Source organism: Chanos chanos, chromosome 5 (genome assembly GCF_902362185.1).
Source record: "Chanos chanos chromosome 5, fChaCha1.1, whole genome shotgun sequence".
In the NCBI taxonomy this organism is placed as follows: domain Eukaryota; kingdom Metazoa; phylum Chordata; class Actinopteri; order Gonorynchiformes; family Chanidae; genus Chanos; species Chanos chanos.
Window position 1 is genome coordinate 52,237,996 of NC_044499.1, and position 13,493 is coordinate 52,251,488.

At 46.0% G+C, this 13,493-nt stretch overlaps 2 protein-coding genes across 3 annotated transcripts; one reads left to right on the top strand and one right to left on the bottom strand.

Annotated features, from left to right (window-relative positions):
- Nucleotides 1-269: 269 nt before the first annotated feature.
- psmd11b (proteasome 26S subunit, non-ATPase 11b) lies at nucleotides 270-8,307 on the bottom strand. 2 transcript variants are annotated; one of them, XM_030775506.1, is made up of 13 exons: nucleotides 8,217-8,307; nucleotides 6,901-7,002; nucleotides 5,816-6,012; nucleotides 5,063-5,120; nucleotides 4,494-4,688; nucleotides 4,204-4,348; nucleotides 3,898-3,958; nucleotides 3,638-3,700; nucleotides 3,349-3,474; nucleotides 3,117-3,152; nucleotides 2,223-2,274; nucleotides 1,944-2,086; nucleotides 270-1,231 (listed from the first exon to the last, which is right to left on the bottom strand). In XM_030775506.1, the coding sequence occupies exons 1-12, from the start codon at nucleotides 8,305-8,307 to the stop codon at nucleotides 1,944-1,946; spliced, it is 1,269 nt and encodes a 422-aa protein (XP_030631366.1). In that variant the 3' UTR covers nucleotides 270-1,231. The 2 variants fall into 2 exon arrangements, with proteins under 2 accessions (XP_030631366.1, XP_030631367.1); XM_030775507.1 differs by lacking the exon at nucleotides 270-1,231 and adding an exon at nucleotides 1,840-1,910.
- A 3,212-nt stretch (nucleotides 8,308-11,519) lies between these two features.
- cdk5r1b (cyclin dependent kinase 5, regulatory subunit 1b (p35)) lies at nucleotides 11,520-12,434 on the top strand. The gene has a single exon (XM_030775775.1). The coding sequence runs from the start codon at nucleotides 11,520-11,522 to the stop codon at nucleotides 12,432-12,434; it is 915 nt and encodes a 304-aa protein (XP_030631635.1).
- Nucleotides 12,435-13,493: the final 1,059 nt, after the last annotated feature.

A 13,493-nucleotide genomic window follows, 5' to 3' on the forward strand; every position in this document is an offset into this window, starting at 1 on the left:
CAGGGGCTCTACCGCAGCTGCCGTTCCCACACCTCCACTACCACAACCCCTCAGGCTGATGCTAGGTACCACTACCACAATAACATGCAAAAAGAAATCAGAACCAGACCAGACCGGCCAAATACATTCCATATTTTCAACCAAATTCCTGCTGCAACACTATAAGCATAAAATATTAATTAAACCACAAACATCTCAAAAAGGGGGGAAAAAAGAAACGTGAAATAAACATTACATTTCCAAAAGGCAGGGAAGAGACTTAAAAATACGGAGGATTTATTTGTGAATTTCTTGAAATGAAATATTTGGGGCATGTGTTGACATAGAGAATGGAAGGAACCAGAGAATCTGTGTTTCTGCATCCAGGGTGAGGATGCAGTGGTCAGTGTCTTCAGCAGGACGCTCGACCACACTGAGCTCTGAGGGCAGAGATAATGCCTCTTCTCTTAACTTGTTCAGATGAAACCAGAAAATCTGTGCTATTATACAACATAATGAGGGAAAAGAGAACATTAACAGACAAAAGAAAAACAAGCAGGCTCTGACGTGACAGCTGGTAACTGCATTTCTGCTTAATGACGAGTCGTAAAGTTCAGGGTCATTTCCTGTCCCTCCTCACACACGGGCTCGGTCAGGGCCTCCACGCTCGGAGAAACACTGATAAAAATTCTCTCTTGGGAGCAAAAATAAAAACCCCACCTGACCAAAGCTGCTCCTAACTCGAGGACAGGGGAGGCCTTGGGACAGTACTGCACCTCTGAAGGTTTAATGGAGATATCATCTGTAGGACAGTTGTGTATTTATGTGTAATGATTTCTTCTCAATATTTTATTGTGGTTGTGCAATGTTCCCTGATGGCCTCTAGGGGCCGCTGAACAATACATTGGACAAAAAAAAAGGAAAAGAACGAAAAAAAAAAATATTAATAATAACTGTAATAAAAAGGAGTTGGATGAGGTTTGTCCACTGAACGATGAGGGAAAAGCTGTCCGTTGGTGAAACCATGAATTCTGTTGTGGTAAGAGCTGTCCATTGGTGAAACCATGAATTCTGTTGTGGTAAGAGCTGTCCGTTGGTGAAACCATGAATTCTGTTGTGGATTTTGGGTCTTGAATTCCGCTGTCCCTTCTGGCCTTACAAAAAAAGGTTCCACGTGTTGGCGCCACACACACGCGCACACGCACACACACACACACACACGCTTCATCGAGCTGTTGTCTTGTCGTTTTTTCTGTAAGAGAAAGACAGAAACACACGTTCACACTGCTTCAGTAGTGTTCAAGACCAGCTTTAGTGTTACGTCTGTCACCACTGTTACATTAAGTGAGAAATTTCACTGGTTTGTCAAACTGAGATGATCTCTGGCTGACTGTGCGACTGAGACGTGACCTCGGTCATTGACCCCTCCGCTGAAGAGACTTGCCTTCCAGAAACTACGCGCACATCGGTACAAATTTACATCACACACATACCACAGGACCAACAGTGAAGGGCAGTGAATGGTTAACTCGCTGTAAAACCCTGCATTGTACACAAGTACCTGCTGACTAAAGATAAAACCCCCCCACCCTGACCGTGGTAAAGCCGGCTGAGACAGTCTGACAGGTGTTTGAGTGATTCACTGAGCCCCATTACTCCAGCTTTAATTTGACACTGAACATGTAGTCGGTTAAATGCAGCACCTGAGTGTGGTGATGAAGACGGCCGAGGACCACGGAGAGACCACACCTCTCCCGCTCTCTTACCTATGTCAGCCCACACCTCTCCCGCTCTCTTACCTATGTCAGACCACACCTCTCCCGCTCTCTTACCTATGTCAGCCCACACCTCTCCCGCTCTCTTACCTATGTCAGCCCACACCTCTCCCGCTCTCTTACCTATGTCAGCCCACACCTCTCCCGCTCTCTTACCTATGTCAGCCCACACCTCTCCCGCTCTCTTACCTATGTCAGCTTCTTGGCTTTGTTGTAGAGCGAATCCACCACTTTACTCATGTTCTGAATGGTCTCCAGCGCAGCTTCATAGGTTTTGTCCACAGCTGGTTCCTCAAAGATAATGAGGACTCCCTCACCCTGGTCCAAGATTCCTACCACGCACACACACACAGAGACAGCTGCTTGAACACACACCAGCACACAGACAGAGCTGTCTTAACACACAGCAGGGCGAAACAGAGGTCATGATTCGACCCGTCGGACTGGCGGGGCTGTGACCAGACTTACCGTGAAACTTCTTGTCCAGAATCATCTGGGACAGTTTCCTCTCCACATCCTCCTGCAGACAAACAACAGAGCACATTACCCCTGTGGCTTCATCTCTGTGTGTGTGTGTGTTAACAGAACTCTGTAGTACAGGTAGAGATGGAGAGCAGGTATGCTGTGCTGGGCCTAAGCACCTGATGTCATTTTAAATAAGACCATATTTACACACAACACTGACAGTCTCATGTCCTCTGAGCTGGAGCAGTACAGAGAAGCAGCGTGCTGTTTCCAGTTTCCTACTCAGGGTTTAATAAGTGTGAATGTACTGATGTGGGACCACGCGACACCTCCAGTCTGGACCCACAGTGACAGACACACTTTATACAGACTGCACTCTGCACATCACAGCACGAGACTAAACACACACCAGCAGCACACTGACAGCTAAAGCTTTAATGTGTCATTACTGTGCTCCCGCTCTGTCTGACCTGGAGACTGATGAGTCTTGTGTGTGTGTGTGTGTGTGTGTGTGTGTGTGCGCATTACTGTTAGTACTAGACATTTGTGTGTGTACATTACTATGAGCAGAAATCTGTGTGTGTGTGTGTGTACATTACTGTGAGCAGACATTGTGTGTGTGTGTGTGTGTGTGTGTACATTACTGTGAGTAGACATTGTGTGTGTGTGTGTGTGTGTGTACATTACTGTGAGTAGACATTGTGTGTGTGTGTGTGTACATTACTGTGAGTACAGGTTTGTGTGTATGCATGTGGAAGTATACTGGCAGATGTGATACTGCTGTAATTTAGCTACACACTGAGTCAAATGATGCCCATGTGTTCGGGGTCAAAGAGCACAAACTCTCTCCACCACAGTAAAAGATGAAGGAGTCACACTGAGGGCAGAGGTCATTACCTTTGACAGCCTGATGAGACCTGATATGTGTGTGATCTGAAAGGAGAGAAGCGAGAAAACGGTCAAAGACAATGATTCAAACAGAAAAGTGCTGAAAAAATAAAGAAAAATCTAAACACAGGCGTACATTTGGGCTCACAGTATATGATTATAAGATTTATTTTAGCTGGGGAGAATACATGTCCAACAGAGATCTGAGTGACGTATGTGGCGTGTGAGCGGCGGCCTTCACCTGCACTCTGGAGAAAGGCTCGATGACTCTGATGAGGTTCTGTTCTAGAAGGTTGTCGTAGAGCTTGGCCAGATGCGTGTTAATGATCGGGTCGTTCCTCAGCTCCGCTGTGTACTCTGTAAGAGCCTGTGTGTGTGTGTGTGTGTGTGTGTGTGTGTGTGAGTGTGTGTGTGTGTGTGTGAGTGTGTGTGTGTGTGAGAGAGAGAGAGAGAGAGAGATGAAAGTAAGAATCATTGAGAGAGGGAATATGACCACATCCTTATATGACTAAACAGCCCAGAGATCTCACCTTTTCAAAGTCTGATAATGATCTGTTCTTGCTGGCCTGCGCTACAGATTTCAGTGCATCTGTCTGGAAAGAGCAGAGAAAGAGAGAGAGATTTGAGGGAGGTCATTAACATATAAAGCTGATTGCCTGGATGTGTTTTTGGGCAGTGTTACAGGCCAAGCTGCAGTCAGACAGATCAGCCAGGTCTGTGTCAGAGAGCCACTGAGGAGGGAGGGAAAAAAGCAGGGGGAGAGAGAGACAGACAGAGAGAGGATCTGTACCTGTCTCCCAGCGTACCGAAGAGCCAGTTTACCACTGATCAGAGCCTGCACCTCCTCTGGTCTGAAACACAACACAGCAGTTCAGCTCTAAGAGCTCCAGTCACACACACTAACAGAGCCATGCAACCAACACATTACAATCTACCTCACGTCTGTCTCACTGCTCATCTGACAGTGCATTTCCCTCACACTGACAGATCAGCAGTGTACCCACTGACAGATATATGAGAGAGAGAGAGAGAGAGAGAGACAGAGAGAGAGGGAGAGACAGAGACAGAGAGAAAGAGAGACAAACAGAGATCTTACGTGTTGAGCATAATCTTGCAGAGGAGCATGTATTTGAGGGCAGTGATGGCTCTGGGGCTGTCGATGGAGTCATAGCCCTCAAACGCCTCAAAGAAATAAGAGTAGGCCGTCTTCCAATCCTTCTCTTCCGCAGCGTGGATAATCCCTGTACGACATACAGACAGCAGTTACACACACACACACACACGCCATCTTCACACAGAGAACAGACTCTCTCTCTCTCTCTCACATACACACACACACAGCTTTTACACGGAGACGTCACACACAGACGACACGCAGACACCTGCCTGACTGCATGTCCAGAGCGGCCTGGAGCTTGGGGGGGCAGTAGATGGCGTTGGCGGTGGTGCGGGCGGAGGTGAGGGCGGCGCGAGCCTTGGGCAGGTTACTGAGGGCGTGGTACGTCTTGCTCTCCAGCAGCTGGACCTCCACCAGCAGGGCCTTGTCATCCATCTTCTTCAGCTCCTGCAAGAGCTGGGAGCCTAGGAAGGGATGGTTTCATCGTTTTAAATCAGGGGAGGCATTTTCCCAGCCTCCACACTACACAAAGAGCTTTTCCTCTTCAATAAACCTGCCCCAGGTTCACCGTCATAGCATTCAAACGATACTGAACAGATCAGTCACCTCTCTTCAGACATGAACAACTTCTCAATAAAGCCTGTTTCCCAAAAGTGCACCGTGCACTGAAAAGCCTCTGACCAGAGCTAATAAAAAGTGAAGTGGGAATAAGTCAGTGGAGAAGGGTGAACGTTAAGTCAAACACTGTCATGTGGAGACACGCGTTAGTCATGTGGAGACTCGTGTTCAGTGCAAACTGAAAGTGAAAAGTGAACGTGTTCTGATGTACGACACTCACCCAGCTGAAGAGCCTCCTGGAACCTTTTAGTGTCGAAATACAGCGAGATCAGGCGAGCCTGGGCAGAGGGGGAGGGACTGTTAGACTTTACTGACACTATACATCCACTGGCCAGCGTCGCTGTCACTCAAAACCACTAACACACTCTCCCAAACCACCAAGCAGAACGCTCTCAGGAGATGTTTGGAAAAAAGCAGAGTTATTTGCTAGCGGCGTGGTCAGATTTCTTCAATGACATGAAAATATCTACATATAAGGTATGAAAGAGGTCTTGAAATAGAGGGGGGGGTGTCAAAATTCCAAAAATGGTATCCTAGACATTTCTCCTTCATAAAACAAGAGAATATTTGCCAAGTGGGATAATTAATCTGACAGGAATAAAATATGAGATGTACTTCAAAGATGGAAGAAACTTACACGTGTCTAGATTAAGGTTTTGTTTTGTTTTTTAACAGAGGGGAACACAGACTCACATTTCCAAAGCACACAGAGCAGAGGCACTGAGATCAAACAACAGCGCTGAATCTGATGACTCCAGGCCAAGTTTCTCAGTCCATTTGAGAAAGATCACACACCCAGGTCAGTTTTATTTTACTACCTCTGTCCCTGACCCAGCCAGCCCCGTATGACATGCGAATGTCAGACCGAACCTGGTTCTGCAGGACCAGGTTAAAGGAATGGACCGGCCAACACCGGTCACTGGGACTCAGTAACAATGACAATCCAGAGACGTGAGCGCGTGAGCTGATTTACCTCCAGAGCCTGTCTGAGAAAGGTTCTCTTCTCTGCTTTGGCCCACTCAATACACTCCAGACACAGCTCCACCTCCTGGCCTGTGGCTGCCTCCATGTCCAGAAACAGGTCCAGCAGAGAGCGCACCAGGCGGGCCGCCTTGGCCTTGCTGATGGAGATCAGGAAGGGTCTGACGAACTTCAGCAGGCCCCCCAGCTCTGTAACGGGACAGTACACACCGGTCACACTCCAAAAAGACAACAGTCTGCATCAACCTGCCGTGTCAACACTCAGCCAAGAGACAAACAGTCAAGATCTGTGTCCATACTGAAGAAATAACAGCCTGAAAACAAACACAGTTCTACTCCAAATCATGAAAACTGACACATTTCCTTAATGAGAGAGAAGAATATGGAGATCATCACAACATGCCTGACAGGACAAGATGCTGTTTCATCGATTGTACTGTCAGAGTGAATGAAAACAGAATGTGACGGACAACGTTTCAAACAGTGTGGAAGAGCTTTCACTGGTTATAGGCAGCCCCTTTTTTTCCCAAACCACTTCCAAATAGGGGGCGTGGTTAATTTAGGAATTCAATACTGAAATATTCCATTGCTATACAGCAATATACCATTGCTAACAGTATGGTAAATGTAGTTCTGATTTCATTATAGGCTACTCCACAGTTTTTATGATGGGGGGTGGGGGGGGGGGGATGAAACTGTGAGTGATTGAGACATCAGTGGTCCTGGTACACGTCCAGCCATGTGTAATGACAAGCTTACGTAACACACACAACCCTGGCTGGTTTCAAACCACTAACCCCCTCCCATCCCCCCCACCCCCCCCCCCGGAAACAGAGTCAGGTTCTCTTGCAGGTGAGCTAAGGCTAACACTGTGCCTGTCTTTTATGATGGAGCAAAATTTACCTGAGGCATTACCAGTGACTCACCTGCACTAGACTTATACCACCTAGATTTCTTCTTATTCCACACAGACACAATCACTGAGTTCCTGCCAACACTGTCTCTCCATCCACAGCGTAGGCAGACTCCTACCTGCCCTCTCCACCTCGCCCAGCACCGCATGGGTTCGACTCCTACCTGCAGCCTGTCCAGTCTTGGCCAGGAGAGCCCCAAGCTCCAGGATGCTCTGCTCCTTAACTCGCACCGCCTCCTCATCGTCCTGCTGAACATCTCTCCTCACTGCAGGAGGTGAAAAAAAAAGAGAAAAAAAAAGCTCAGCCCACTGAACAAAACCCAGCAACACAATGTTTATGACTGACTTCACTGTGGCCCAAGATGACTCACTTCAGCTAAAGAGTTTGCTGTGAGACAGTGTTCCAACTGTTCTGGACGTGAATCATACAGGAAGGAGAGAATAAACCCCAGACGGACTAACAAAACACTCACATATGTTTAAAAGTTCGTAGCCAAAAAAATAAAATTAGTAAATGGTCTTGATGTTAACACAAGAGACTTACGCTAAAAACAAGTGCACAGGCCATCCCAATAACAATAACACGTTAAAATCAACAGTAGACTAAATCCTCCTGTTACGATGTGTGTGCAGATAAATCGTGAAAAAGTCAGTGGGGTAGACTAGCTAACAGTTAATTAAAATTCCTTAACAAAGCACAGAACATCTCGACAGTAATATCTGGACGAAAATAACAGGCTAAATTTGGGCCGGTTATTCACTTTGGCAGGGTGCAAAACCTCCGTCAGAGCAAAGACTCAGGCTTGGCAGCTGTTCTCTGAATAAACAAAATCTCGAGTTGACGAGATCCAAATTAGTTTCACATTCTGTACACAGTTAAAGTTAGCGGGACAGCTGACAAAAACACTGGGCAGAAAAACCTGAGAGCAGAGCATGGAAAAATCCAAACACACAGAAAGAAATAATCCAAACAATTTCAAATTATTATACTAAGGCTTATTCAATGTCTTAATGTCACTGCATAATCGGCGAGCGGCTGGTTCAGACACACTGACGATTTTCACTCCTTAATTGCTCACATTTTTACGGTTTTCGTTATTTATTCAAGCAAACAACGCAAAATACAACCATGCATAAAGTAAGATCACAACTATATCCCTAAATAGTGAGTCACAACCTATACCGACGCTTCTCATTTCTGGCCTACTGAGCTTGTCAGCACATAACCACTTAGCATTGCTGCTAACAAACCCATTCATTTACACTCAAACTTGGCTAGCTTTGCTAAACAGCTAGCATAACTGCTAACAATCCCGTTCATGGTCATTCAAACTGGGCTAGCCTAGCAACGCTACAGTGAGTCAGCACCGTGATAGCCGGCTCAGAGGCAACAATCACGGGCTTCTACTCAGGCAAAATTGACTAAAACAGTACTTAAAGTCCAGGTTTTCATGGGTTATCATACACTAACAAAACTTACCGATTGAATGTAAAATGTCGATAGATGCATTTCGGTCCGTGCTGATGAGAGACTGAGCTCTCTGAAATTCAACTACCGCCGCGGCCGCCATCTTACCAATTCAAACATCAGTTTGCCTAAACACTCGCGAGAATGAAAAAAAAAGCATCACCTACAAGCATGCCGGGAGGAAATGTAATGGGAAGCTGTGATTTGTAGTTTTACGACGGCCTACAGCTAGCTTTATTTCCTCCATAGTCTTTGATTTATGACAATTGTTTTGCCACTGCAGTTTGTTTTCTATGTTATATTATGTATATTTTTATACTGTCACATTACAGAACCTTCAAAATGTCATCTCTTACACAACGCCACAGATCCCTTACAGCCAGACTTGACACACGAGGGACCATGCCACTGATGCGCGCGGTAGGCCTCTATAACGAGACACACACAGGTTGATGAATACAGTTTGCACATGCTGCTATGAAAGGTCCTATGAAAGATGAAACAGAACAAACGATCAATGCATTACGAATTCACTGATCTGCCGCTTAACAGACCTGCGCCTTCTGGCCTATTACAATAATGTCAAATGTCAGACGGGTTCTATTAAAGCAGATTTAGATTTGAAATCAAAATTTCTATGATCCATCAAACATCCTTAATGCTGAATACTTAAATTTAATCACCTATTACCACTTCAGATGCTGAAGGTGCTGTTTGTAAAAAAAATTGTAGTTAATATGTTCTGTATGTTTGCACTTCCCCTGAAAACATCTGTAAATGGTTTGCCTCTGTTTGCCAAGTGTAGTTTTTGTGTTTCGCGATTTCACTTACACACACACACACACACACACAAAAACACAACGGGATCACAATCAACATGTAGGCTAATTTGAGCAACAATGCTACAGTTATTACAGAATGAGTGGTTTGTTTACAGAAAATTGGGCGGAGTTGTGTGTGTGTGTGTGTGTGTGTGTGTGTGTGGGGGGGGGGGGGGGGGGGGGGGGGGGGGGGGGGGGGGGGCAGCACCAAGGACAGGGCACGGAGCGGCGCTCGTCTGCTGTTTTCCGCTTGAGTCCTCCCTGTACAACAGAACTGGTGTCAGCCTAGCAAACACCTCTCACAGAGAGGACCAATCGCACCGCTCACAGCTCTCTGCATCTCCATCCAGCAGAGAGACAGACTAATATCAGCAGAGAAGAGGCGCTCCTGTGGAGACCTCCGTCAAGACAGACGAGGCGCGGAATCCCTTGTTTGATTAAAGGCTTTTTTTTTCTTTCATCGGAATTTACTCGCATTCTTTTCATCACACACATTCCTTAAGATGGTTGATCTGTTATCAGCTTAATGCGCAACAAAGGATACACAAACACAGCCATTACTGCGGCTCTTCCCTCACATCACGCCAAGGAGGGACGTCTCACTGTGAGTAGCACAAATAATTATTTTTTTTACCGCATTGTCTTGATTTTATAAACAGCAAAATAGCAGGAATATTTGGTGCAAATATACAGAGCCAATCTAATTTAAACGGTATTTTCTCTATTTTCTAAACGAGTTTTACGATCTATTTACTCTGTAATATCTATGCGAATCCCTGTTATCCGAATAATTATCCACACTCGAAAATAAAGCCTCTGTTTTTGTTGCCTGACAAAAGCAGCTATAAAGGGTGCGTTTTAAAACGCCACTCATCGGAATGTCCGTGTTTTGTATCGAGCATCTTTGTTATGACTGGGCGCACATTTTCAGAACCTTGGACAGTAGCCGAGCGAATGAGGCGCACACAAACGCGACAGCAACACCGTGCATATTTCTCTATTCATTTCAAAGGGATCTTAATTGAGGAACTGGGAGATTATTACATTGTTCAAACCAGAGCATTTTTTTTAATCTTGATGGTAATAAAACTAAGATATGTTCAGTCCTCAAATGTCCATGAGATCAGTTTTCCAATCACAGTTTTAAAGTCTCGACGGATGCAAAGAGATTTATTCAATTATCTTTTCTAAGAATATGTTTTATATATATATATATACACACACACACACACACACACACACACACACATACATACACACATACATACATACATATATATATACCCTCTGCATTGAGGCTTTTGCTTGGTGGTGTGTGTATTGTTGAACTGTAAGGGTGTTTACGTCCAGACTTCCATTTTAAAGCTAAATATGGAGGATGGGCATTGGAGTGGAGATGGATTCCTCCTTATCTTCACTTTGATCCTCTACCTACTGTATTGCATTGGCCATGTAAGAAGTATATTCAATTTCATCGGTCTCCTTTGGTGTCGATTAAACACAAACGAATTTGGACATCTTTGTTTCCGTGAGGAAAAAAAAGTAGGTTACTGTAAAGATCAATAAAGGCTTCCGATCAAGTGAGGACGCACAGATGCGTCAGTGTTTTGATCCTATTCGATGTTAATATATTTTTTCCTGGGAAATTATTGCATCGAAGAGCGCCAGTTATTTTTTCCTGCTTTATCAGAATCGCAACGGATTTCGACATTCCAAAAATAACAGTGTTTTTACCGTCAACTTGAATGGAGCGTTCTGGGATGTTCTCTTGGCTTTAGCTAATCCTTGTCATAGTCCGTAGTTCACTATATCCCGCTGTTCATTGGGTAAACGCAGAAAACAGAAGGGAGGAAAAGGAACGATTTTACCCAGTGTCTGACGCGACTCTTCTATGCTGATCTCCGGATCTCAGTTCTTGAGTATTGGGTATCACAGTTTTTCTTTAATTACAAAGTGATGTTGAATGCAACTGTTTAGGGAAAAAACAAAAAACAAAATGACAAGTTATGATGACGCATAACGAACTGCTTTGTCATCTAGTCATGTCCACATAAACGTGTATCACCGATAAAAGGCTCAGATGTGTCTGGTTTTCTAAATCCAACTAGTCTACTCTCGATGACAGGATTGTGGGTAACTGATAACATCAGGTTAATCAAATCATAGTCTGATTGTGCGACGACACATCAACAGAAATGCGTTGCACAAAAAAAAAAACAAGCAATTTCAGGCAATAAATGATCTCAGTAGTACTAATGTGTAAAGATTCATCCATTTTGTTCTTTACAGGCACTGCGGAAAACCCTGATCCTGACACTAGCCTTCCTTTGAAGCTCCTTGTATTTGGATGTATCAGACAGAGTGGGCCTGGTAGCTGGGTCTCCACTCTTGGAAGCAGTGAGGAAAGACCCGTAGCTCTGACTCCAGGCATCCTCAGTGGTCGTCTCCCAAGCCACAGCGAGGCCTCAGACCGAGCCCCCTCCCGCCTGGCACCATGGGCACCGTGCTCTCTCTGTCTCCCAGTTACCGAAAGGCCGCGTTCTTCGAAGACGGGCCAGCCACGGTGGGCCACTACACCGCCGTTCAGAACAGCAAGAACGCCAAAGACAAGAACCTGAAACGGCACTCGCTCATTAACGTGTTGCCATGGAAACGCATCGTGGCTGTCTCGACCAAGAAAAAGGGCTCCAAGAAAGTTCAGCCCAACGCTACTTACCAGAACAACGTCACCCACCTGAACAACGAGAACCTGAAGAAGTCGCAATCCTGTGCCAACCTCTCGACCTTTACTCAGGACCAGTCGTCTCCCTCCATTCCCAGCTCCAAAAATTCAAACAACGGGGCCTCCTCCGTCAAGAAGGCGCCTCTCTCCGGGTCCACCGCGGCGGCTGGCACGCCGAAGCGCGTGGTGGTTCAGGCCTCCACCAGCGAGCTCCTGCGCTGTCTGGGGGAGTTTTTGTGCCGGAGATGTTACCGGCTCAAACACCTCTCCCCGACCGACCCGGTTCTGTGGCTGCGGAGTGTGGATCGGTCCCTGTTGCTGCAGGGCTGGCAAGACCAGGGTTTCATCACCCCCGCCAACGTGGTCTTCGTCTACATGCTTTGTCGGGACGTGGTCTCGTCTGAGGTGGCGACAGAACACGAGCTGCAAGCGGTGCTGTTGACCTGCCTCTACCTGTCTTACTCTTACATGGGAAACGAGATCTCCTACCCTCTCAAGCCTTTCCTGGTGGAAAGCTGTAAGGAGACATTCTGGGACCGCTGCCTGTCCATAATCAACCTGATGAGTGCCAAGATGCTGCAGATCAACTCCGACCCACACTACTTCACCCAGGTCTTCGCTGACCTCAAGAATGAAAACCAGAAGGACGAGGAGAGGAGCCGTTTGCTGATTGGTTTGGATCGGTGAGGGGGAGGGGCTGGCGGAGAAGGCTCGGAGCAGAGCTGTACCCTTGTCTGGCATTTTTGAGAAGAGCTTCAGAAGCTGAGGTAGTGACTGTAGGTTGTTGACCAGAGAACAGATGGTTTTATAAATTGGAAAGTTAATTACTGTTGAAAAATTTCAGCCCAGTTAAAGAATACGAATCATTGGGGATGCTCTTGATTGATGGTGAGTGATCTCAGTAGAGGTGGGGAGTGGGAGCACAGTACACATTTCAATATTTACAATAAAATACATATTATCGCGGAAAACAATTCTCAAAAAAAGAAAAAAACAACAACAACAACAAGAAAAGCCTTCAATATACCAAAACAAAAATGCCAGACATGCGTACATCACTGCCCCAAACACCCAAATGTATTCAGAAACAAACATTGATTAAAAAAAGAGAGAGACATCAACAATGACAATTAAAAACAGAACAAAAAAGATCAAAGAAAAGCAAAAACAGATGAGAAAAGGAACACAACTTTACAGCTATGAATGTGGAGAGGACAGAGACGGTCACCCTGAGGGCTGCACGGGCACTCTGGGACATGTGCACTGCCTACCGACGGATGGTCTCGACCAGCCAGGCTCACGGCACGTTACGGGGATGTTACTGGGATGTTACTGGGATGAGTGGACAGACTGGGATTCAGGGTACTGAGACCACCAACATACACGCTCCTCTACACACACACACACACACAGACACACACACACACACACACACACACACACAGACACATACACACACATACACAGACACGCACACGCACACACACACACACAGACACGCACACACACACACACACACACACACACACACACACACACAGACACGCACGCACACACACACACACACAGACACACACACACACACACAGACACACACACACACACGCACACACACACACACACTGGAGAGAAGAGGAGGTTGCAGGGAGAACTGGATGAGTGGAATGAACTGGACAGGAGAGCAGCGCTGTATAGTGGGGCTTTGGGAGAGACAGAGGGGAGGTGCAGTGGGTACACTCTTAAGAA